We start from the raw sequence: 24,067 nt of genomic DNA, 5'->3' as shown, positions 1-24,067 counted from the left end.
TGCGGTGCAGAGGGACCTGGGGTTGCATGAATCCCAAAAAGTTAGTTTGCAGGTAATCAGGAAGGCGAATGGAAGCAGGGAGGTCCTGCTGCAACTGTACCGGGTATTGTTGAGGCCGCACGTGGAGTATTGCGTGCAGTTTTGGTCACCTTACTTAAGGAAGGATAAACTAGCTTTGGAGGGGGTACAGAGACGATTCGCTAGGCTGATTCCGGAGATGAGGGGGTTACCTTATGATGATAGATTGAGTAGACTGGGTCTTTACTCGTTGGAGTTCAGAAGGATGAGGGGTGATCTTATAGAAACATTTAAAATAATGAAAGGGATAGACAAGATAGAGGCAGAGAGGTTGTTTCCACTGGTCGGGGAGACTAGAACTAGGGGGCACAGCCTCAAAATACGGGGGAGCAAATTTAAAACCGAGTTGAGAAGGAATTTCTTCTCCCAGAGGGTTGTGAATCTGTGGAATTCTCTGCCCAAGGAAGCAGTTGAGGCTAGCTCATTGAATGTATTCAAGTCACAGATAGATAGATTTTTAACCAATAAAGGGAATTAAGGGTTATGGGGAGCGGGCGGGTAAGTGGAGCTGAGTCCACGGCCAGATCAGACATGATCTTGTTGAATGGCGGAGCAGGCTCGAGGGGCTAGATGGCCTACTCCTGTTCCTAATTCTTATGTTCTTATGTTCTTAATTGCAAAGTAGGGGAACTGTGTTGAAGGTAAGATTGGCTCCAGCCTGGAACCTCCTGATCCTCTGTGGTCACCTGCCACTGGAGACTTGTTGCTTACTGTTGTTTATTTGGTATCTGATTTTCAAATGAAGTTCAAGATTTTAATCTAATAGTTTAAGAGTCTGAGTATGTCAATTTACATTTTTTTTAACCTTTCAATCCACAGAAAGACTGGTTTGCTAAAAGGAAGAGATTCAAGAGGCCACTCCAGCGACTTTTTGATGCAGAAAAAATCAGGTATGACAAACTTAACTAGGGGATTGTCCTATGAGGAGAGATTGAGTAGACTAGGCCTTTTTCTCGAGTTTAGAAGAATGAAAGATGATCTCATTGAAACATACAAAATTCTTACAGGGCTTGACAGTAGATGCAGGGAGGATGTTTCCCCCTGGCAGGGGCATTTCGAACCAAGGGGTCACAGTCTCAGAATAAGGGGTCGATCATTTAGGACTGAGATGAGGGGAAATGTCTTCACTCAGAGGGTGGTGAATTTTTGGAATTCTCTACCCCAGAAAGTTGTTGAGTATATTCAAGACAGAGGTCGAACATTAAGGGAATCAAGAAATATGGGGACAGTGCAGGAAAGTGGAGTTGAGGTGGATGTTCAGCTGTGATCTCATTGAATGGTGGAGCAGGCTTGAGGGGCCGAATGGCCTACACCTCCTAAATTCTTATGTTCTAAGCTGCACCTGCTTTAGAGTGATACAGTACAACTGCTCCAGATATTTGTATCCTGAATGCTGAGTACTGAACTCAGTAAACAGTCGATTGTCAAATTGGGTCCCCTCGACAAATTCCTGGGAATACCAGGAAAGGTTCGTCAAGGAAAGGTTCCAAGTGGTCTCCGATTTCCGACTTTTTCTGTATTCATTTCAGTTGCAGAGTACTATTTCTACAATGATGGCACTCCTTTCTTTATGTTGGCTGTTGAGGCTGGGATCCCCTGGGTTTTGTGTCAATATTTGGATAGGGCGGTGGCAACTAAAATAGAAGAATTTGAAGACTCCCAAAATAAACTGAAAACTAGCCACATAACTTTTAAAAAAAAGTCTTGCAGAAATACAGCTGCAGCTCTAGATATATAGTACTAGTTCTAAAATATTACAAATATCATGACGGTTCTCTTTAGGGAGAAAAATTCCCCAACTTCAAAATGGATACTATGAGAATTAGTTGGTGATAAACTTACTCAGACATATCCACCTTTTAGTGATCTATAGGAAACCTATTATCTGATTTGGTTAATAGGACTATAATAAAACTGCACTTGTAGAAGATTTAGCTACACTGCCTCCAGAGTGACGGCAAGCTTTCATTCTATTAATTTGTTTGAATTGAAATGTTTCTACAACTGCACAGATCACTGGGTGGCGATGTTACCACAGATGGAGACTTTCTCATATTCGAGGGCAATCGCTACAGCAGGAAAGGATTCTTGTTCAAAAGTTTTGCCATGTCTGCAGTTGTAAGTGATGCTGCCTACAGAATTTTCTCTGTGCCAGTGTGGTTTGAAATTTTGTTTGTAAAGACCGTTCTCCAAGCGTCGCCAAGCCTCTTGCTGGCTGTGGTGACTTGGTCAGCACATCTCAGGATTGGAGTTATACTGCTGCTTCTGCACTGATGCAAAAGTAGCAGTGCAATTGAGAAAGAGCACTTATAGCCATCGTGACGGCCACTCCAGGATGCCATGTTGAGCTGAATGCGGTTTATCACTGATCTTTGGATGTTGGTTCTGTTCTGTAGCAATTTTTAATGTATTAAGAATAGTCTCGGGTTTAGCACACGCTTCCTATAAATGTCACACTTACTTCCTGTCGCAGGTTACCCCATTTGTTGCACTTTGTAGTTACAAAACAATATATCCTAAGACTCTCCCTGAACAACGCCAACATTTCCCAATCTCTCACCATTTAAAAAATACTCTGTTTTTCTATTTTTCCTACCAAAGTGGATAACTTCACATTTGTACGGAGCAGTGGAGCCCAGGGAATTGCCTGTGAACTGCCACACACTGGGTTTTACTCTGGGTCTTCCCGTTCTTCCCTCCCCATCTTCCAATATTAAGAATTCGACAAAATTCTACCCGCCAAATAAAACTTCAAACAAGTTCTGTCATTGTACAATTTGCTCTTTTTCATGGCCAAGCGGTTGGTGAATGTGTTCCAAGGCTTCCACCAATCCCAGCCTGATTTAGCTGCTGGGATGTGTGCGAGAGGTGCTGGATACCCTCCTCTTTGATTTTTAATGTCTGCAAAGCACCATGCTTCTATGTAAAACCCAGAGTAAAACCCAGTGTGTGGCGGTTCACAGGCAATACCCTGGACTCCACTACTCTACAAATGTGAAGTTGTCCACTTTGGTAGGAAAAATAGAAAAGCAGAGTATTTTTTTTAAATGGAGAGAGATGAGGAAATGTTGGTGTCAGAGGGACCTGCGTGTCCTTGTACACGAATCACTGAAAGTTAACAAGCAGGTACAGCAAGCAATTAAGAAAGCAAATGGCCTTTATTACAAGAGGATTTGCGTATAAGAGTAAAGATGTCTTACTACAATTATATAGGGCCCTGGTGAGACCACACCTGGAGTATTGTGTATAGTTTTGGTCTCCTTACCTAAGCAAGGATATACTTGCCATTGAGGGGGTGCAACAACGGTTCACCAGACTGATTCCTGGGATAGGGGGGATTGCCCTATGAGGAGAGATTGAGTACCCGGCCTTCGAAGAATGAGAGGTGATCTCATTGAAACGTACAAAATTCTTATAGGGCTTGATGGTCGATGCAGGGAGGATGTTTCCCCGGGCTGGGGAGTCTAGAACCAGGGGTCACAGTCTCAGAATAAGGGGTCGGCCATTTTGGACTGAGATGAGGAGAAATTTCTTCACTCAGAGGTTGGTGAATCTTTGGAATTCTCTACCCCAGATGCCTGTGGAGGCTCAGTATTTGAGTATATTCAAGGCAGAGATCGATAGATTTTTGGATATTAAGGGAATCAAGGGATATGGGGACAGCAGGAAAGAGGAGTTGAGATCGCAGATCAGCCATAATCTCATTGAATGGTGGGGTAGGCTCAAGGGGACGAAGGGCGTACTCTTAATTCTTATGTAGTGCTGTGCAATAAAGCACCAGTGCATCTTGAGCCTCCTGTTTCATTTTTTTCCTACAGCTCATACTTTTTGTAATAACTGGAGTGACTCTTTGTTACAGATTACTGAAGGAGTCAAGCCGACACTTTCTGAGCTGGAGAAGTATGAGGATCAGCCAGAGGGCATTGATCTGGAGGTTGTGACCGAATCAACAGGTACGTGCTTTGATTCCAAGAAAGAAAATGCAGAGCTGCACGATAGAGGGCTTTGCCTCCTATATGCATATTGGTGTTTTCATTGCCTCAGATTAATTTTTAATTTAGTACACCCCCCGCCCCCCCCCCCCAATCCAGTATCTATGTTGGTAAATGCCTTGTACAGTTGAGCCCCACACATCAGCAGGCTGTTCCTTTCCTGATGTGGCTGAGCTTGTGAAACGTGTGCCACTGTTATCCTTGGTGCCCTGGGGTGAGGGAGGAGGAAAATTGGGCAGAGGTCCCTCTCCCGACTGCGAAGCCACTGGCCCTGGCTGACAAGTGCGGCAACAAAACTGGGCACTGCAATGTAACAATCTGGCTGGCAGTCAAAGAGCCCGCGGACATACACGGAGAGCGGCCACTTTAGAAAAGTACTTGAGGGCACTTAGTGCCCACGGGAATGTACCCCGCCAACGTGATCCTTGAAGAGAATGGGGAGGAAATGGGAAGGCGGAGGGAAATCTAACTGCAGCTATCTCTTTAAAAACCTGCATTGCCTATAGCATTTCCGCAAGTGCCTTGAAGGATATGTCGCTGTCCATGTAGAACCTTCCACCAGACATTTGAGAAGGTTTTAATTGTGTATAAAAGTGTCAGATGGGTACATTTTTTACATGCCTTGGTGTTTTTGGGTCCGATGCTCAATGTAATTGATACATTTGTCATTCCTTTTCAGGCAGTGCCGGGGGCAGGGTGGGTGGGGTTTGGGGGCGGGGTGCTGAGTATTTAGTGCTAAAATCAGTGGTGACTATCTAATAATGTCGCCCACAAAGGTAACCTGAAAAAGACTCTACAATGTTCTGGTCAGCCACAATTTGGAGTGCTGTGTTCAATTCTGGTCCCCATTCCAACACAATCTGAACGTGTAGTGGTGTGGGCGCAGAGAAGAGCAACAAAACTGATACCAAGCCTCAAGGCAAAAAAATGTTTGGAGAAGAAAAGAAAGACTTGCATTTATATAGCGCCTTTCACGACCTCGGGACATCCCAAAGAGCCTTACAGTCAATGAAGAACTTTTTGAGGTGTGGTCACTGTTGTAATGTAAGAAACACGGCAGCCAATTTGCACACAGCACACTCCCACAAACAGCAATGTGATAATGACCAGACAACTGGTTTTAATAATGATTGAGGGATAAATATTGGCCAGAAGCTGGAAAGACTGGTGAAGGAGAGACCCCCATTGATATAAAATAATTTAGATGAGGCAAACCCAGCATATTACAGAAAAGTAGGACAAGTTTAAATTTGTGAAAAGTAAATTGGAAACCGCGATTAGAAATGTTTGGAATAATCAGCCAGGCCGGTTATTGGAGCCAACAGCCACGGGGATGTTCGAGAGGGAGTTGGATCTTCTCACACTTCGGGTAATGCTATAGGAGTTGGATGCTGCAGTGGAAGAGTTGGGGAATGGAAATGATCAGCTTTGATGGGCTGATTGCCCTTTTGTGATGTTCGACTTTTCTCGTGTTCTTGATTGAATCTTAAGTTGGACATTTTGGCTTTTTTCAGGCAAAGAACGAGAACACAACTTGCAACCTGGCGACAATGTGGAAGTTTGCGAGGGTGAATTGATAAACCTGCAGGGTAAAATTTTGAGTGTGGAGGGCCACAAGATCACCATTCTGCCCAAACACGAGGATCTGAAGGTACTGAGGAATGTGACTTGAGATTCAATTCATCTCCACAGGTCAACGAGCAGTGGCTTTTTTGTTTTAATCAACAGCTGATGATTCTGCATGTGTCCATCTGGCTTCTGTTCACTTGCTGTAGCAACCGAAGCCTATTTAAACTGAGCCAGCCTGTCGAAGGAAATGTCTGGTCTAATCTCCACATCAGCTGAAACCAGTAATAAAATAGACTATGTTCTTATCATTTGCAAATCCGATGGAGGGGAAATCCACTCCTTTGGGGGGGGATCTAATCAACTGTTGATTAGCAAACCAAGTCAAACAGATGGGCCAGAGTGGATCACACAGCAACTCCTGCTGGAAGTGCGACTGTGCACGTCAAGTGAGACCAGATTTGGGCTCAGCTGAAATGCTCCCTTTCCGTCCAACGAGTTGCTGACGTTCACTGCCAAGGTTCATGCATGGATCCTGGCCGCTTCGGGCCTGGTATCTTAGCTGGGAGCCAAAGCACTGGGAAGGGGAAAACATTGATAAGAGGAAACTATAAGTAGATGTCGGCTCTGTTTGACCTCGGAGGCGTCATTTCATCTATTGCAATGGTGTGGTTTTTATAAAGGATTTATAATCAGGCCATTGACTGTCAAACCGGGTATTGGAATACGCACATGCACTCTCCAGTTTTAACATTTGTTTATTTGCAGGATCCTTTAGAGTTTCCAGCCCATGAATTGCACAAATACTTCAAAATGGGAGACCACGTGAAGGTGATAGCGGGGCGTTACGAGGGAGATACGGGACTGATTGTGCGAGTGGAGGAGAACTTTGTCATTCTTTTTTCGGACCTGACGATGCATGAGGTAATGTTCTGAAGACTACATATTCTAAAATGACGCACATACTTTGAAGTAATGGTGGCAAGAGGGCTGTCCATTTGAGTTTAGGGCAACAAGAGTTTGCATTTATATAGTACCTATAACGTAGGAAGATGTCCCAAGGCGCTTTACAGGAGTGTTAAACAAATATTAACACCGAGCCAAAGAAGGACAGGTGACTTAAAAACTTGGTCAAAGAGGTAAGTTTTAAGGAAGGTCTAAAAGGAGGAGTGAGCGGTGGAGACATGGAGAGGTTTAAGGAGACAATTCTGGAGTTTGGGGCCTAGACAGCAGAAGGCACAGCCACCAGTGGTGGGGTGAAGGGAATGGGGGATGCTCACGAGACCAGAGTTGGAGGAGCACAGAGTTCTTTGAGATTGTAGGGCGGGAGGAGGTTACAGAGATGGGAAGAGTTGATGCCATGGGCAGGACTAAAACAGGAGAATGAGAATTTACAAATTGAGGCGTTGGTAGACGGGTAGCCAATGTAGGTCAGCGAGGTTGCAAACGCTCTAGTTCAGCCTGGTACAATGACCGGGGAGGCAGATGGAATCCATGGCCGAGGTTTGTGACAAGGGTCGAAGACAAGGTTTTGATCTTTTCACTGTTTAATTGGAGGAAATTGAAGCTAATTCAGGACTGGATGTTGGATAAAGCAGGCTGATGACACAGGAAGTGGAGGGGTCGAGAGAAATGGTGGCGAGGTAGAGCTGGGTGCAGTCAGCGTTTGTGTGGAACCTAATGTGTCATCTGACGATGTCTCTGAGGGGCAGCAGGTAGATGAGAAATAGCAGCGGGCCAACAATCGATCCTTGGGGGACTTCGAACAGTGCCGGAGTGGGAAGAGAAGCCATTGCTGATTCTCTGGCTACGACTGGACAGGTTAGAGTGCAAACAAGCGAGCAATCAAATCAGCTGGGTAGCAGAGGAGAGGCATTGGAAGCGATGGTGTGGTCAACCATGTCGGTCTGCAGACAGGCCGAGAAGGGTGGGGGGTGGGGGGCGGGGGGGAAACAGTGCACCACGGTCACAGGATATTATCAGTGACTGATTCGGGCTGTTGTAATTCTGTGGCAGGTGTGCAAGCCTGATTGGAGAGGTTCAGACTTGGAGTTGTGGGAAACATGGATATTGGAGGCGACAACACGTTGAAGGACTTTGGGGAGGTTGGAGATGGGGCAGTAGTTTTCAAGAATCGAGGGGTCAAGTATAGGGGATGATTGATAATGGCAGATGCGAAGGGGACAGTACCTGAGGGAGCCAGTGGAGACATTAATATATAATCGCAGTCCCTCCTGGCTGATTGTGATTTGTAGGATTAAGGAACCATGAGAGAACCTCCCTCATCCGGAACCCTTGGGACCTGGCCTGTTCTGGATAAGGGATTTTTCCGGACGAGGGGTGGTCACGTAAAATTAGATGGTACAGGTACTAAGCAAGGGGATATCGGGGCTGGCTGGCTTGGGACTGGGAGTGTGGCAGAGAGATCATGGGTGGGGGGGTGGGTGGCGATTGCAGGAGTCGGCAGCGAGGAAGGACTTCAATTTGTTCATGTCGGAGTTCTGCGCATGCGCCACCCGGTGGCCGGGAATGGTTCTGGTCGAGTGATGGTTCTGGATAAGGGAAGTTTAACTGTAGTAACAGACGGTGGTAGAAAGGCAAGTATTTCAGATTTGTCTTTACCCTAATTATTAAAAGAGCTGACATCAGTAATCATCTAGTTTATATGGTGAGATTATTGTTATTCCAAACTAGTCCAGAGTGCTGAAGGTTAAGGAGCGACCTCACTGGATTATATCAAGGTTAACTTGCACGGATGAGTTGGACCTGGAATATTGTGTTGTCAGTCAGGCCAGAAAGGAAAGATTTTCATTTATATAGCGCCTTACAGCAATTAAGTACTTTTGGAGTGTAGTCACTGTTGTAATGTAGGAAACGCAGCAGCCAATTTGCGCACAGCAAGTTCCCACAAACAGCAATGTGATAATGACCAGATAATCTGTTTTAGATGTTGATTGAGGTATAAGTACTACCTAGGACACTGGGAATAACTGCTCTTCTTGGAAATAGTGGGATCTTTTACGTCCACCTGAGAGAGCAGACGGGGCCTCATCCAAAAGACGGCATCTCTGACAATGCAGCACTCCTTCCGTGCTGCACTGGGGTGTCAGCCTAGATTGATGTACTCGAGTGTCTGGAGCAGGATTTTGAGCCCAGAACCTTCTGACTCAGGCGAGAGTGCTGCCCACTGAGACACAGGCCAGGGAACAAAAATACATAAAAATATTAGTGAAAAATAAATTTAAAACAGATCTTTCGAAAAAAATGTCTTTACTTGAAGAGTGATAACTGGAATAACTTGCTAGGTAAGGAGGCAGATTTCAAGCTGAGCGGGGAGTTCAGGATGCAGTTTGGATGCTAGGCTAGGTGAGTTCTCCGCACCTTCTTGGAGTCATAGTACTCTTCCTGAGGTTGTGGGGGGCTGGAATCAACCAATCAATAAAGTGGGACACACTGCTTTAATGGGCTCAATACTTCAGTACTTCATTGGCTGTAAAGCGCTTTGAGGTCGTGAAAGGCGCGATTTATATGCAAGTCTTTTTCAAACGAGGCCTTGCCAAAGCTTTATATAACCCTATTACTGTGGTCCTTATTTGTAATGAATGGTGTGGGCAATAAAGCCTGGGACTCTGCAGTGTGGGGGGCAGGGAATAATGGATAGTTGGGAATGATTTAAAAGTGACAATAAATCTTGTAGTTCGGGTAATGTTCTAAAAGTTTGTAATAACTATTTTGAAGTTAAAGAATATCACATTGAAGTAAGTAACACCAGAGAGAATAAGGGCAATTCAAGTTAATCAAGAGTAAATTTCAAACAGTTTTCAGGAAGTATTTCTGTATTCAAAGGGTGATATCTATTTGGAAACTCTCCCAGGGTTTGGGATAGTAAAGAAAAAGTATTTGGGTCATTCAGAGTTGTGTGTTGACTGAGGATCATTAAAGGAGGGATGTGCTTCGATGGGACCAAAGTGATATTTTCTCCTCATTGATTTAGCTTGTGTTTATCTCTGATTGCTGTTTTGAATATTCTCCCTTTTTCACTATTTGAGAATTGCACTCTGCCTTTGATTTATTTTTGTATTGTCTCTGGGACTTCCTGCAGATGCTGGCAGTATGCCTCATGGCACTGTTCACTGACTCTCATTGTTGTAGCTTTGTTGAGCAATCTCTGGTTGTTCACTGAGAATTTCCATACTCTGTATAGGTCTGCGTCTTTTATTGCTCGCATGGTAAGAATACAGTAAGTTTAGTCGATTCTTTTTTCTTGTCCCACCTTTAAGAACATAAGAGTTAGGAACAGGAGTAGTCCATATGGCCGCCTCGAGCCTGCTCTGCCATTCAATAAGATCACGGCTGATCTTTGACCACCAATCCACTTTCCCACACTGTCCCCATATCCTTTAATGTCCAAAAATCTATCGATCTCAGACTTGAATATATTCAACGATTCAGCATCCACAGTCTTTTGGGGTAGAAAATGCCAAAGATTCACAACCCTCTGAGTGAAGAAATTCCTCCTCATCTCAGTCTTAAATGACCGACCCCTTATCCTGAGACTGTGCCCCCTGGTTCTAGACACTCCAGCCCGGGGGAAACAACCTCTCAGCATCTACCCTGTCAATCCCCCTCAGTATCTTGAATGTTTCAATGAGATCACCTCTCATTCTTCTGAACTCCAAAGAGTATAGGTTCAATCTCTCTTCATAGGACCACCTTCTCATCCCACGGACCACTCTAGGGAACTGTTGTTGCATGGAGCGTCCTCTTTCCTGAAGCTGCCCGCTGTTGCTGGGGTTCAATTGCAATGGGGCTCCAGCCACCCAATAGTATCCAGGTGACCACTCTTCGCAGTGTAAGCTTAAACAGTGAGTGTCGGGCAGGCATTGTATCCAAGGCTGGTCCTGTCCATATCTTGCACTTCCCAGCAGGACTCAGCAGATCACCATCAGGAGCAGGGATCCTGTTGATTTTATTTCCATTCCCTAGCGAGAGGCACCGAGGCGAATTCTAGTGCCTCATCTGTTGGCTCTGGCTACAGCCAACGAGTTACTTATTCAGTTTTATTTTATTCTGTTCTGTGATGTACATCTTATGCCGTCGGGGAGCGCTCATGGTGAGACAGTTTTGCGGGACGCTTATTGTTTTGAGGCTTACCCTGAACCCTTCTGTATTTCAGCTGAAAGTGCTTCCAAGGGATTTGCAACTGTGTTCAGAGACTGCATCTGGAGTCGATGCAGGGGGTCAGCATGAATGGGGCGAACTGGTACAGCTCGATCCACAGACGATGGGAGTCATTGTCCGGCTGGAGAGAGAGACATTCCAGGTGCGATATTTGGTTCTGAACTAAAGAAGTTAGCCTCTTGTGATGTATGATCTGAAAATATTGTCAATTCGCAGAGATTGCATTTGGTTTAAAACAGTTTGTTGTAACCTACACAGGCAATGCATTCAATGTCATTTTTTTCTCCCAAGTATTTTTCCAATTCCCTTTTGAAGGCTACTATTGAATCTGTATCCACCACTCCATCAGGCTGTGCATTCCAGATCCAAACCACGCCTTGCGTAAAAGTTTTCCTTATGTCGCCTCTGGTTCTTTTGCCAATTATCTCGTATTGAAGTCAGTAAGATTCCTCAAGTAGTTTGAAATACTGGCTTTGAAAAGTATATATAATCCAGTGAATTTTGTACTGGGGACTGCAATACTTTTAATATTGTTTCCACCTGTCACCTATGCCAGCACCAAACATTGCTAGCTTGGCCCTGGGACAACCAGCTGTGAATGTGCCTTAACTCTGACAATAGCACCCTTGCCACCCCCGACATCCAGTTTGAATTTTACTACTTTGCGGAAAAATCATCCAAGCAAGGTTGCCAAATTAGGAGCAGCAGTTACTGTAGACCCACGCCAACTGGGAACCGGTTTGAGATGATGCAGTCTCATTTCAGCGGCCAGCACAGGGGCATTACTTTCAGGAGCGCGCGGCACATCAGCCCCACCCACCCCTTCCCTCAACGACTATCTGTCTCACCTGTAACAGGGTTTGTGGCTCTCATATTGGACTGTTCAGCCATCAAAGAACTCACTTTGGGAGTGGAAGCAAGTCCTCCTCGATTCCGAGGGACTGCCTATGATGATTACTTTCATCTCAAGTCAGTCTGCATTGGATTCAAATTCAAGTTTGAGGCCAGAGCCCAACAACTTGCATTTATACAGCACCTTTAATGTAGTAAAATGTCCCAAGGCACTTCACAGGAGCGTTATCAGACAAAATTTGACATCGAGGCACATGGGAAGATATCAGGACAGGTGGCTAAAAGCTTAGTCGAAGGTTTTAAGGAGCGTCTTGAAGGAGGAGAGAGAGGCGGAGAGGTTTGGGGAGGGAATTCCAGAGCTTGGGGCCGAGATAGCTGGTGGAGCGATAACCGGCTGTACTACCTTGAAGTATAAGCTTATTGTTTAGCTTATTAGTGACAACTTTCACTCCCAATTTCGTTCAATTCCTCTTATTCGCACTTGCTTAGGATCTCGAGTCTCATTTAAAACTAATTTATGCAGCCAGATGAGTGGAAATGTCCTTTTTGTCCAAGTTGCCAGCTCTACAAAGTCATTAATTGGGTACTTGTATGGGTTTGAGAACTACAGACACACGTGCTCTCTTTCCTCTCACCATACTTGGCAGGTGTGGTGGGAGTCTACAGTTGAGAACTGGGGAAACAACGAACAGAAGGGGGGAAATAATTTGTCTGCTGGTCTGGGAGCTCCAGGTTGCTCCTCCATGGCAAAATCACACTGACTGTCCGGACTGCAGCTGTGATAATCTGGATTACGTAGTTGGAACTCTTTGGGTGGTTTGTAGAATCATAGAAACCGTAGAATGGTTACAGCACAGAAGGAGGCCATTCGGCCCCTTGAGCCCATGCAAGAGCACTTCAGCTAGTTCTCCCCCCCTTCGCCCTTTCCCCATAGCCTTAAATCTGTGTCCTCTGGTTCTCGACCCTTCCACCAATGGGAACAGTATCTCTCTGTCTATTCTGTCCAGACCCCTCATGATTTTAAATACCTCGATTGAATCTCCTCTCAACCTTCTCTGCTCCAAGGAGAGCAGCCCCAGCTTCTCCAGTCTATCCACATGACTGACGTCCCTCATCCCTGGAACCATTCTCGTAAATCTTTCCTGCACCCTCTCTAAGGCCTTCACATCCTTCCCAAAGTGCGGTGCACAGAATTGGACACAATACTCCAGTTGAGGCCAAAACAGTGTTTTATACAGGTTCATCATAACCTCCTTGCTTTTGTACTCTATGCCTCTATTTATGAAGCCCAGGATCCCGTATGCTTTTTTAACCTCTTTCTCAACCTGCTCTGCCACCTTCAATGATTTATGCCCATATACCCCCAGGTCTCTCTCTTCCTGCACCCCCTTTAGGATTGTACCCTTTAGTTTATATTGCCTCTCCTCGTTCTTAACATAAGAATTAGGAACAGGAGTAGGCCATCTAGCCCCTCGAGCCTGCTCCGCCATTCAATAAGATCATGGCTGATCTGGCCATGGACTCGGCTCCACTTACCCGCCCGCTCCCCATAACCCTTAATTCCCTTATTGGTTAAAAATCTATCTATCTGTGACTTGAATACATTCAGTGAGCTAGCCTCAACTGCTTCCTTGGGCAGAGAATTCCACAGATTCACAACCCTCTGGGAGAAGAAATTCCTTCTCAACTCGGTTTTAAATTGGCTCCCTCGAATTTTGAGGCTGTGCCCCCTAGTTCTAGTCTCCCCGACCAGTGGAAACAACCTCTCTGCCTCTATCTTGTCTATCCCTTTCATTATTTTAAATGTTTCTATAAGATCTTCCGACCAAAATGTATCACTTCGCATTTTTCTACGTTAAATTTTATCTGCCCCGTGTCCGTCCATTCCACCAGTCTGTCTATGTCCTCTGAAGTCTTATTACTATCCTCCTTACTACATTTCTATGATTCCACATCTCCCCCCCCCCCCACTACATTTCCATACTCGTCTGCAAATTTTAAAATTGTGTCTTGTGCATCCAAGTCTTTAATATGTATCAAGAAAAGCAGTGGTCCTAGTATCTTCATCTATGGCCGCTCCTCTGGCCCTCCTGCAGGTCCGCTCTTGGGCCTATTAACTTGGGTCCTTGAGTTCTGTGGCTCCACTCCTCCTTTTCAGTTAGACATCGAAACCACCTTCCTCCTTTGCACCGAATTCCTGATCTCACCAAATTCTTGCACTCTGCTTGCGATCCACTGCGATTGTGTTCTCCCAGCTCTGTCTCCAAGCTCTGATATTGGATTTAGAAATGAATGCAATGTGCATTTGTTACTATACCTGGAGTAATAGTAAAGGAACTGAAGAAATAAATGTCGAATCCAATTCTTGTAATGTATGCTCCTTTTGAAGAAGTAACCAGGTAGCGCGTGGCTGCATTACAATTGGGTTTGGGTTGGAGCCTGCTTTTTGACGGGAAGAATGGAGAGGAAACAAATCAAGCACGCTCCAGACCAAATTCCCTCAGGCTATAGACCTTGTGTGGACTATTTCTATCTTGCACCTCCCTTGCAGATTTGCTTATTTTTCAATAAGGCGTTTGCTGAAGGCATGTACTCTATCCTTTGCCAGTAGGAAGCTGGTCCTCTTGTACTTGGGCTGAAAGTTGCAGGCTCTTTGGTCATATGTTTGTCTTTTGCAGGTGCTGAACATGTACGGGAAGGTCATTACTGTGCGGCATCAGGCAATAACCCGGAAAAAGGACAATCGATTTGCTGTGGCCCTCGACTCTGAGCAAAACAATATTCACGTGAAAGACATTGTCAAAGTTATTGATGGACCGCACTCGGTAAGGCTTCTCGACAAGGCAGTGTTTGAAGCGGCAAGTTAATCCGGCACAGCATCAAATTCTAATTATCTTAAATAAAAACAATTCTTGTGTAATTATAGAAACATTTAATTGGCACATTAAATTCAAATATGACAGTAGAACAAGGAGCACAAGTTCAAATTAGCAAAAGACCTTTTTGGAACTGATACCCGGAAGGTTGTTGTCACGTAGAATGACATAGTGCAAGGAATAGACTTCTGGATAGGGTCGTGGCAGCAATAAGCCTGGAATCATTTAAGAAACATGGCTGCTGAAATGGGGAGGAGGATGGGGGAGTTTACATGTTCTTTCTTGGGGGATGGATTTGAATGCCTTTCCTCATTAATAGCTTGTGATATCACTGCACCACATACCAGCCTAGGAGACTGGGTGAGCATCAGCAAAGCCACTGTTTAGCTTATTGCTAACCGTTGTAAACATGGAATAGCCTGGGGTGGTGTTTAGTCATCAGATTCCCAACTCTTTGAAGGAGCACCTCGTTTTGGTTGCTGAAGGGACTGAGAACTTGACTGGAACATTGTGTGGAGCCCACCTCCATACCTCTGGCTTTGTTGGATCTCCGAAGTGGGACGCTACTGTACTGTTCCAACAAAAGCTTTTTCTGAAAAGTCTGAAGTATGTCGTATTCTCTGACTCGGGAATAATAACCGTTGTCAGTTACTGTAAAGCATAATGTCAGCCGTGGCTCAGTGGGCAGCACTCTCGCCTCTGAGTCAGAAGGTTGTGGGTTCAAGTCCCACTCCAGGGATTTGAGCACAAAAATCTAGGCTGACACTCCAGAGCAAAAAGAAAGACTTGCATTTATATAGCACCTTTCACGACCACCCGACATCCCAGAGCACTTTACAGCCAATGAAGTACTTTTGAAGTGTAGTCACTCTTGTAATGTGGGAAACACAGCAGCCTAATTTGTGCACTGAGAGCTCCAACAAACAGCAATGTGATAATCTGTTTAAAGATGTTGATTGAGGGATAAATATTGGCCAGGACACTGGGGATAACTCCCCTGCTCTTCTTCGAAATAGTGCAGTGCTGAGGGAGTGCATCACTGTTGTACGTGCCATCTTTCGGCCCCGTCTGCCCCCTCAGGTGGACGTAAAAGATCATATTTTGAAGAGTAGCAGGGGAGTTGTCCCCGGCGTCCTGGCTAATATTTATCCCTCAATAAAGATCACATTATCTGGGTCATTATCACATTGCTGTTTGTGGGATCTTTCTGTGCACAATTTGGCTGCAGCGTTTCCGACATTACAGCAGTCACTACACTTCATTGCTTCATTGGCTGTATTGCACTTTGGGATGTCCTGAGGTCGTGAAAGGCGCTATATAAATGAAAGTCTTTTTTCAGAGTGTTCTAATTACTAAAATGAAAACACAAAATGCTGAAATTGCACTGCAGATCCGTGAAAATCTGAAACACGGTTAACATCTCGTTTTAAAGGTTTCTCTTCCCAAAATATTCGTCAGTATTTTCCTTTTCCTCAGATTTTGGTGGGTCTAGTGCCCATTTTATGCTTTTTATTACAGCTTGTTCTTTTCGTATCTTCTTTGTACTCCAAGTCCTACTGCTCCAATCGCCACACAATATTCATATTGTCGCACCCCATTTCTGTACTTAGTTGAAATGTTGTGTAGCTTTTGCCTTAATGTGCAGACAAACAGCGCTCAACTGAATTTGTGTAAACCTGCGCAAACATTTTTAATCGTCAGGGTCGTGAGGGTGAGATTAGACACTTGTATCGTGGCTTCGCGTTCCTACACTGCAAGAAGTTGGTGGAAAATGGCGGTATGTTCGTTTGCAAAACTCGGCACCTGGTACTTGCTGGCGGTGCAAAGGTAAGGAATGTGAAGCTATCAAGCCGTCATAAAATCCCAGCATTGCTGACTTTAAAAACGAACTGCATGTCTTATTTTAAAATAAAACTAGTAAATTGCCTGTGATGTCGCCCATGGTCGTTTTAAAAATTAGTTCAAGGGATGTGGGCATCACTGGCGAGGTCGGCATTTATTGCCCATCCCTAATTGCCCCTTGAGAAGGTGGTGGTGAGCCGCTTTCTGGAACTGCTGCAGTCCCGTGTGGTGAAGGTGTTCGCACAGTGCTGTTAGGGAGGGAGTTCCAGGATTTTGACCCAGTGACAATGAAGGAACGGCCGATATATTTCCAAGTCAGGATGGTGTGTGATTTGGAGGGGAACGTGGAGGTGGTGGTGTTCCCATGCGCCTTCTAGGTGGTGGAGGTCGCGGGTTTGGGAGGTGTTGCCGAAGAAGCCTTGGCGAGTTGCTGCTGTGCATCTTGTAGATGGTACACACTGCAGCCATGGTGCGCCGGTGGTGGAGGGAGGGAGTGTTTAAGGTGTGTAAGGGTTGCTAATCAAGTGGGATGCTTTGTTCTGGATGGTATCGAGCTTCTCGAGCTGCACTCATCCAGGCAAGTGGAGCGTATTCCATCACACTGCTTGTGCCTTGTAGATGCTGGAAAAGCTTTGGGGAGTCAGGAGGTGAGTCACTTGCCGCAGAATACCCAGCCTCTGACCTCTTGTGGCCACAGTAATTATGTGGCTGGTCCAGTTAAGATTCTGGTGACCCCTTGGATATTGGTGGTTGATTCGGCAATTGGTTCATCTTTGGGCTGGGATTCTTCAGCAGAACTCTCAGGTTCCATCTGAACATTGAGTCGATTGGGCCGATGCCCTCAGGAGTTTAGAAGCATGAGAAGTGATCTCATTGAAACACAAGATTCTGAAGGAGATTAACAGTACATGCCGAGAGGTTTTCCATCGCTGGAGAGCCTAGAGCGAGGGAACGTAGTCTCAGGATAAGGGGTCGGCCATTTAAGTCTGAGGTGAGGAGGAATTTCTTCACTAAGGGTTGTGAATCTTTGGAATTCTTTACCCCACAGGGCTGTGGATGCTGAATCTTTAAGGCTGAGATAGAAAGATTTTTGGACTCTAGGGGATCAAGGGATATGGGGATCGGGCAGGAAAGTGGAGTTGAGGTTGAAGATCAGCCATGATCTTATTGAATGGCGGAGCAGACTCGAGGGGCCGAATGGCCTACTCCTGCTCCTAATTCTTATGTTCTAACAACCCTGCTGTGCATTTCCAACACGGAAATGAATTTATTGTGTGAGATTTGGTCAGTGAGACCTGCCCTGTTTCAGTCAGTAGCTGACCATCTCTGACCAGGAAAGCTTCAGGTTTGGTGTTGGCCTGTGCTGAGTGAGCTAACCTCAGGCAGGGATGTGGTTGGCATGTATAATGTGCCTTTGGGCACAGGAATGGGAGTTTACAATCCAGCTGGAAAGTAAGTGGACAACAGGGTTTGAATCGGCTGAAGTCTATCTTCCCCCTTCACTGTCGCAGCTCACTCATTAATAATGGCTACTTGTCCAAGTTCTTGGTGTTAGCCTGATACCGGTAGAACTATACTGCAACTCATTGCCTCGGTGAGGAGGAGGACAAGAGTAGTCGAGATAACTGCATGACAATTAACACAGACTGATTATTCTTCATTTACTTATTTATTTCACTTATTGCAGCCTAGGGACGTTACAAATTTCACGGTGAGCGGTTTTGCCCCGATGAGCCCCCGGATCAGCAGTCCGATGCACCCCAGTGGTGGAGGTGAGTGAACTCTCAAGACGCTATGAGATCTGCAGCTTCTGCTTTGGTGGAACATGTGCTTTTGAAAACCAGTAGTGAGCACACATGGGCTGACATGGCATTGTGATATTGATATGATTGGATGATCTGTTGCTGTCTGATCTAAGCCGTCTACTACTTTAATATCATACAATGCAGTTTTTGCCCTTTGGTCTGTTAAGTGTAAAGCTTTTTTTCCCCGTTTCCTTAGCTTTGCACGGGTAGCTACAATGTTTTTAATGGGAGGCTCTGCTGATTGCTACAGTGATACCGAACTGCAAGTCATTGGTCCTGTGTTTCCTGTGACTTTTATGGGTGAACTCCCCTCCCGTTTTAGAAATGGTAGTTTTATGGATCCACGTAGCAGACCTTTATTAATGTTTGTTGTCTCATCATCCAACTTTTCTTCAACAAAAAATACCAAGTTGGTTTAGCCATTTATTGAACTTGCAATTCACAACTTGAAGCCTGTTACAAGAGAGTGTCAAATGGTTCTGAGGAAAGCCTTTGCAATAAGCTGGTGTACAATCAGGGTAGATTAAGACTTCTTGATGTTTACCCAGTTATAACAACTTGCATTTATAGTGTGTCTTTAACATATCAAAACAGGAGAGTTATCAAACAAAAATTGGCTCCAAGCCAATGAAGGGGACATTAGTGACCAGGATGGTGTGCAACTTGGAGGGAAACTTGTAGGTGGTGGTGTTCCCATGCGCCTGCTGCCCTCGTCCTTCTCAGTGGTGGCGGTCACGGGTTTGGGAGGTGCTGCCGAAGAAGCCTTGGCGAGTTGCTGCAGTGCATCTTGTAGATGGTACAAACTGCAGCCAGGGGGCGCCGGTGGTGGAGGGAGTGAATGTTTAACTCCAATCCCATTTCGTGATTTGTAGAATCATATGCTGAAGGTTAGAATGTGTCTACACCCTTGTATAGAAACATAGAAAATAGGTGCAGGAGTAGGCCATTCGGCCCTTCGAGCCTGCACCACCATTCAATAAGATCATGGCTGATCATTCCCTCAGTACCCCTTTCCTGCTTTCTCTCCATACCCCTTGATCCCTTTAGCCGTAAGGGCCATATCTAACTCCCTCTTGAATATATCCAACGAACTGGCATCAGCAACTCTCTGCGGTAGGGAATTCCACAGGTTAACAACTCTCTGAGTGAAGAAGTTTCTCCTCATCGCAGTCCTAAATGGCTTACCCTTTATCCTTAGACTGTGTCCCCTGGTTCTGGACTTCCCCAACATTGGGAACATTCTTCCTGCATCTTAACCTGTCCAGTCCCGTCAGTATTTTATATGTTTCTATGAGATCCCGTCTCATCCTTCAAAACTCCAATGAATACAGGCCCAGTCGATCCAGTCTCTCCTCATATGTCAGTCCTGCCATCCCGGGAATCAGTCTGGTGAACTTTCGCTGAACTCCCTCAATAGCATATGTATGGTACATTTATAGAGATTTTATTGATAACTGTGCAGAGTTAAGATATTGATTTGATCTTGCAGCTCCTCGAGGCGGTGGGTTTGGAGGACAAGGGGGAATGGGCCGTGGTCGAGGGCGTCGAGATAACGATCTGATTGGACAGACGGTCCGCATTTCACAAGGACCATATAAAGGTACTGTGGAATCCTTTCTACCATCAAAGAGAGACATTTCTTTTTTAAAATAACACCAACTTGTGTAGGCTGTCTGTTCAAGGCAATGTACACCACAAAACCTCACCAAGCTGCCTCATCTATGGATGTTCCTGATGTACAATACTGTGGTTACTGTCTCTTCAGTGCCAGCTTATAATTACATGTTTTGGTTTCATTTTTTTTTAAAGCTTCAGAAATATAACATTAACATCAAACAACTGATTAATTGCAGTGTAAAGATCCCGGTAATTTTTAGGTAATATTTTTATTGATGATTGAAGATCATATTCGCCCCTCTCATTTACATTGCGTGCTAATCACTGGCACCGTCATTTTGTTTCCTTTTAACTCTTGTCGTGAATTAACATTGTCTGTGTGGCTCAGTACCAGACCAGGCAATCATCAGGGGAAGCATAGGAACAGGAGGTGGCCATTCAGCCCCTTGAGTCCAGTTCACCGTTCAAGTAGATCATGGCTGATCTGTATCTTAACTCCATTATTTACCTGCTGTCATTCTGTAACCCTTAGTTCTCTTACCCAATAAAAATCTATCAAGTTCAGTTTTGATATTTTCAATTGAATCCCAGCCTCAACAGCTTTTTGTGGGGGGGGGGGTTCCAGATTTCCACGACCCTTTGTGTGAAGGGCAGGGAGAACTCCACTTCAGGTTGCGATGTTAATGTATCTAAAATTCAAGTTGAGAATTATTCTCGCTGAATTGCATCTATTTCAGCTGCAAACCTCATTTCTCAGTCTGTCTGAAATGATACTGAATGCCCCAGGATTTGTAACATTATAGTTACCAATTAGCGAACCAGTTAGTCTAGAAGTTCAGGACAGTAGCATTTAGTTGTGGAAGATGAAATACTGTACATTAGATATACTGTTGTAAATGCAATACACTGTTTCTGTCTAGTGTCATAGAAACATAAAAAATAGGTGCAGGAGCAGGCCATTCAGCCCTTCTAGCCTGCACCGCCATTCAATGAGTTCATGGCTGAACATGAAACTTCAGTACCCCCTTCCTGCTTTCTCGCCATACCCCTTGATCCCCCGAGTAGTAAGGACTTCATCTAACTCCCTTTTGAATATATTTAGTGAATTGGCCCCAACCACTTTCTGTGGCAGAGAATTCCACAGGTTCACCACTCTCTGGGTGAAGAAGTCTCTCCTCATCTCGGTCCTAAATGGCTTACCCCTTATCCTTAGACTGTGACCCCTGGTTCTGGACTTCCCCAACATTGGGAACATTCTTCCTGCATCTAACCTGTCTAAACCGTCAGGATTTTAAACGTTTCAATGAGGTCCCCTCTCATTCTTCTGAACTCCAGTGAATACAAGCCCAGTTGATCCAGTCTTTCTTGATAGGTCAGTCCCACCGTCCCGGGAATCAGTCTGGTGAATCTTCGCTGCACTCCCTCAATAGCAAGAATGTCCTTCCTCAAGTTAGGAGACCAAAATTGTACACAATACTCCAGGTGTGGCCTCACCAAGGCCCTGTACAACTGTAGCAACACCTCCCTGCCCCTGTACTCAAATCCCCTCGCTATGAAGGCCAACATGCCATTTGCTTTCTTAACCGCCTGCTGTACCTGCATGCCAACCTTCAATGACTGATGTACCATGACACCCAGGTCTCTTTGCACCTCCCCTTTTCCTAATCTGTCACCATTCAGATAATAGTCTGTCTCTCTGTTTTTACCACCAAAGTGGATAACCTCACATTTATCCACATTATACTTCATCTGCCATGCATTTGCCCACTCACCTAACCTATCCAAGTCACTCTGCAGCCTCATAGCATCCTCCTCACAGCTCACACTGCCACTACAGGAGAATATTTCCTTCCTTTATGAGCAATATGTAGCAAAACCATAGTCACTTTTATAAATAACTCAATAGGATTTTGCTATTTGTAATTTGCAGGGGAAATCTTTGCTCCTCAGTGCCTGAAATTGGGTATTACAAGAGAAAGACAGACGTACATAGGATTACTTAGGATATACGGCACAGAAACAGGCCATTCGGCCCAACCAGTCCATGCCGGCATTTATGCTCCACTCGAGCCTCCTCCCATCTTTCCTCATCTAAATCTATCAGTGTAACCCTCCATTCCCTTCTTCCTCATATACTTGTCTCGCCTCCCTTTAAATACATCGATACTATTTCAACACTCCCTGTGGTAGCCAGTTCCACATTCTCTCCACACGGTTTAAAAAAAAAGTTTTTTCTGAATTCCCGATTGGATTTCTTGGTGACTATCTTGTATTGATGGTCTCTAGACTTGCATTTATATAGCGCCTTTCACGACCACCGGACATCCCAAAGCGCTTTACAGCCAGTGAAGTACTTTTTGAAGTGTGGTCACTATTGTAATATAGGAAACGCGGCTAATTTGTGCACAGCAAGCTCCCACAAACAGCAATGCGATAATGATCGGATAATCTGTTTTTGTTATGTTGATTGAGGGATAAATATTGGCCCCAGGACACCGGGGATGGCTCCCCTGCTCTTCTTCGAATAGTGCCGTGGGATCTTTTACGTCCACCTGAGAGAGCAGACGTCTCATCCGAAGTGCAGCGCTCCCTCAGCACTGCACTGGGAGTGTCAGCCTAGATTTATGTGCTCAAGTCCCTGGAGTGGGACTTGAAGCCACAACCTTCTGACTCCGAGGCGAGAGTGCTGCTCACTGAGCCACGGCTGACACAAGAGAAATAATTCCATCCAGTATTACCATGCTCCGGTCGCACTCAGTGCCTGTAATTATTTCCGCAGGTTACATTGGCGTTGTAAAGGATGCGACAGAATCCACCGCTCGCGTTGAACTTCATTCCACCTGCCAGACCATTTCTGTCGATCGCCAGCGCCTCACTACAGTGTAAGTATCGAGCTTCGGTGAAAGAGGAACTGAATGTTGAGGGCGAGGAGTGTGTCTGATACCAGGACTGAATGAATGAAATCGAATGAACTGGGTCCTACTCTTTATGCTCACAGTGCCCTGCTGGGTATCTGCCACGGTGAGAATGTGAAGGAGAAGCTGACTGTGGTTGTGGATGGAGATATATTTCCAGCATGGAGCTTAGCCCACGATCGTAGCATAGCCTGCCTACGCTCACTGTCGAGGCTCACTGACGAATAATAATGTACTGGTGGGTGCCTGACAACTGTGAGCTGAACCCAGACAAGGAGTCAACATTTTCGGGGGGCGGGGTGGGGGGGCACTGGCAAAGGAAAGGGGCAGGGGAGGAACTGGATTTTCTTCAGGCTGATCCTGGCAATTCTCAATATTTTGGCTCTTTTACATTGACCTCTGGAAAGTGTTGGAGTTTTTACTATACATACATATTTTATTTAATTGATATTTATATATTTAATACATATTTATGCATTATATTTTTCTACCTGGAGGTAGCGTGAGCTAAATGGTTCCTCGTGGTTTGTAGGAGGAAAATACTAAATGATTTAACGCTTGAATTCCAGGGACTCGAAGAAGAAGGGCGGCTTGACATCTGCTTACAGTCGTACCCCAATGTACGGCTCCCAAACCCCGATGTATGGCTCAGGGTCTCGGACACCCATGTACGGCTCCCAGACACCTTTACACGATGGTAAGTTCACTCATCTCGATACAGTATATATTTTTTTCCTTTTCACAGCTCATTTACCCACCGATCATTTTAATTAAATTCTTGGGTTAAAATAACATTGTGCCCCAGGAGCTGAGGTCCTCAGAGTGCCTGTGGATGAAGCACCGTACGCAAAACTTACTGAGCTGTGCAATCAAGAAAATCAAAGACAGTAACCGAACAATTAATTCATGATCTAACGATCTACATTTATCTGGGCTTTAAAACAACAGGGGCTTTGTGCCTCAGCAGTTATTGCGTGCAAACCCGTGACAAGTCCACACACTCCCAGTGTGGCCAAATGAGCTCTGTAATCGGAATTACCAAGCACGTCCGTCATTTATGCAGATCTGATCAAAAGTATATTTATTCCTCTGACTGTTTATCTTCGAACTGTGTAGTCTGTCCCAAAGTACCTGCACATCAGACTTAAATGTCCATCAAAGCAAAAGATGCCTGTGTATATAAAGAGATTCTAAAGGCAGAATAGGTTCCAGGAGGTGAGGCAAGTGGTTGAATGTTTTATCTCGGACCTGAAACCCAAGTCTGTTGTGAGAGTGAGATGGTGCAGCTCGCGTTTAGCAGCTCGGGGCTAAAAGTGAAAGATTCAGGCCATTTTCAGCCACTT

At 45.1% G+C, this 24,067-nt stretch overlaps 1 protein-coding gene across 2 annotated transcripts in view; it reads left to right on the top strand.

Annotated features, from left to right (window-relative positions):
• The window catches only part of supt5h (SPT5 homolog, DSIF elongation factor subunit), a 95,033-nt gene that overhangs the window by 51,985 nt on the left and 18,981 nt on the right, over window positions 1-24,067 (top strand). For both annotated transcript variants that reach the window (XM_070867935.1, XM_070867934.1), the window contains 12 exons: window positions 898-968; window positions 2,091-2,196; window positions 3,938-4,031; window positions 5,585-5,721; window positions 6,405-6,560; window positions 10,813-10,959; window positions 14,348-14,494; window positions 16,247-16,372; window positions 18,075-18,159; window positions 19,682-19,792; window positions 22,589-22,691; window positions 23,294-23,421. In XM_070867935.1, the coding sequence (XP_070724036.1) occupies window positions 898-968; window positions 2,091-2,196; window positions 3,938-4,031; window positions 5,585-5,721; window positions 6,405-6,560; window positions 10,813-10,959; window positions 14,348-14,494; window positions 16,247-16,372; window positions 18,075-18,159; window positions 19,682-19,792; window positions 22,589-22,691; window positions 23,294-23,421 (1,411 nt within the window). The remainder of the gene's footprint in view (window positions 1-897; window positions 969-2,090; window positions 2,197-3,937; window positions 4,032-5,584; window positions 5,722-6,404; window positions 6,561-10,812; window positions 10,960-14,347; window positions 14,495-16,246; window positions 16,373-18,074; window positions 18,160-19,681; window positions 19,793-22,588; window positions 22,692-23,293; window positions 23,422-24,067) is intronic.

This window comes from Pristiophorus japonicus, chromosome 26 (assembly GCF_044704955.1).
Source record: "Pristiophorus japonicus isolate sPriJap1 chromosome 26, sPriJap1.hap1, whole genome shotgun sequence".
Classification (NCBI taxonomy): Eukaryota; Metazoa; Chordata; class Chondrichthyes; family Pristiophoridae; genus Pristiophorus; species Pristiophorus japonicus.
The sequence above is the reverse complement of the archived record's forward strand: the minus strand, read 5'-3'. Positions and strand labels throughout refer to the sequence as shown.